At 50.9% G+C, this 2,255-nt stretch overlaps 1 protein-coding gene across 1 annotated transcript; it reads right to left on the bottom strand.

The window, feature by feature from the left end:
- Positions 1-762: 762 nt before the first annotated feature.
- On the bottom strand, positions 763-2,170 carry PPTG_20287 (hypothetical protein; the record flags this gene model as incomplete). Its single annotated transcript, XM_008918993.1, has 4 exons — positions 763-891; positions 966-1,056; positions 1,126-1,841; positions 1,934-2,170. 4 exons carry the CDS (start codon positions 2,168-2,170, stop codon positions 763-765), a joined length of 1,173 nt encoding a protein of 390 aa, XP_008917241.1.
- Positions 2,171-2,255: the final 85 nt, after the last annotated feature.

Here is a 2,255-nt window from a genome sequence, read left to right on the forward strand (position 1 = left end):
GTGGCGCGCGTCAACAGCAGCTCATTCACCTTGACGACGCCCAGGAGCTTGTCTACGAGCGCAGAGCGAGCGTCGCCCACGTTGTGGCTCTGCAACGTCAGCAGCTCCACGAGCTGGCGGATGCGGCCTTGCTCCTTGGCGGGATGACCTGCATTCTGCTCCCGCTCTACCGCCACGTCGTCGACGTCATGGAAGAGCTGGCAGCTGTCGCTATCGTCCTGACTTTCGTAGAACTCGTCGTCCGATGGATCCGAGGGCGGAGGGAACAATTCCGGTGTCGGTGTAGGCTGCTCTGCTAGTACAAGCAGTCCCTCCGAGTCCAGATCAGCCTCCCGCACGCGCGCTCGCGGCCCCGAGAACGTGTCGAAGCTGATCATGCAGCAGACGAGTTTTTACGAAGAGAACCCGACTTGACAACTGTATCAGTTTGAAGAGGGCATCGTTTATGATTGGATGAAACTAAATTGAATGGTGTCCGACGTTTCGTGGACGTTTTGGAGGACACATCCTAGACGAGGTCAATGATATTACACTTGACATGGTTACTGTACTTTGAGTACCTTATCTTCGGTCTTGTAGCGACGCCGACCTGCAAGAATAAATGCAGCGGGAACGAAGGCGAAACGCTTGCTGAACGGGGAGTTTATGCTCTAGTCCTTATGAGTCGGACGTCGGGCGTAGCAAAGTCACGACTGTTTCCTCCTGATAGAGTTCTCTGCAGTCGGAGGGCCTTGCTGGTTTGCATGTGTTCCTAGGTAAATACTACAATCGAAAATTGATAATTGCGACGTCACCACTGGACACGCAGGCGGCGATCTGGTCGCCCTCCTTGTTCCAGTTGACTTCGTAGATATCGCCATTTGCTTGATACGTCTTCACCAAGGATCCGTCCTACGAAAAAGCACAACGTTCGCCCGTTAGTCTCGACCTTACAACAAGCCTGTCAAAAGTCTGGTCAGGCGCACCTTTAATGACCAAACGTTGACCATTCCCCCTACTGTTCCACTAGCCAAGTACTCCCCATCCGGGCTAAACGCAACACCATATACAGGATACCTGAACCAAACAAGCAACAGTATTAGTACTAGTAAAAAAAAATCCAGTTGCACATCGAACGTCACGTACTGGTGATCAAATGTTCTCCTACAGGAACCTGATTCGGCGTCCCAGAGCTTCACGGTGCCGTCGAAAGATGCACTGGCTAATGTCAGCGGCTGATCCGGGAGCGATGTGCCTGGCCCAGTGCAGCTCCAACGAAACGTATACACTTCCTTCTTGTGTTCTTGAAGAGTGTATACCAACGCAGCTGAAGTTACCGCATCCAAGTCCGTGTCCTTCTTGTTATTCTCGTTGCTATCGACCTCCATAGCCTCTCCATCTGCTGGATTCTTCTTCTCAATAGCCTTAGACGGATCCCATATTTTTACCGTGTAGTCATCTGAACACGACGCCAAATATCGTCCAGCAGGATCCCACTTGACCGAGTTAATCGCGTCTTTGTGTCCTCGAAGCACGACATCAGCCTTAGTTTCTCCCACTCGAGCAACACAAATGCTCATATCTGACGAGCACGTAGCAAACGTAGCGTCATCTTTCCACGATGCGTCCAGGATCGGATCATCGTGCAATTTCAGCTGCTGCTTCTTCGTTTCAGTCGCTGCGTCCCATACAACCACAGTCTTATCAAAACTAGCGCTGAGTAGGAACAAGCTGCTCTTGCTCCACCGCGTAGCAAACACTGGGCCGTTGTGGTACTGGAAAATGTGCTTCATCTCGCCTTCCGCGTCCCAGATTCGTGTCTTGCCATTATAAGTTCCTGACGCCAGCAAAGATCCATTATGCTGCAATAATTCCATCACAAAACGCATCCATCCTCGTCAGTTTTCCATCTGCTTGTCCTCAGAAAAGAAAACAGGTGGAACAAAGCACGTACATTCCACTCGAGAGTCGTGACATCCTTGTGTGGTCCTGTGCCATGGCTCAACACTTTGGGTTTAATAGCTTTGCTATCCTCCACTTTGTTCGGCAGCGACCAGACCCGCGCCGTAGAGTCGCTCGATCCAGAGACCAAGACGTTCTTTACGGGACTCCACGAGCATGCATACACTTCCTTCTCGTGTCCGCTCAGCAGCACTAGCGCCTCTTTGTCTAGTTTATCTACGCCGTTCATTTCTGCAACAATCCACAATATTCCAGTTAATACAAAAAATCTATATACCAATACGTAGACTATTCCCCTACCTTTCGTACCGTCC

The sequence above is a fragment of the Phytophthora parasitica genome (assembly GCF_000247585.1).
Source record: "Phytophthora parasitica INRA-310 unplaced genomic scaffold supercont2.417, whole genome shotgun sequence".
In the NCBI taxonomy this organism is placed as follows: domain Eukaryota; phylum Oomycota; class Peronosporomycetes; order Peronosporales; family Peronosporaceae; genus Phytophthora; species Phytophthora nicotianae.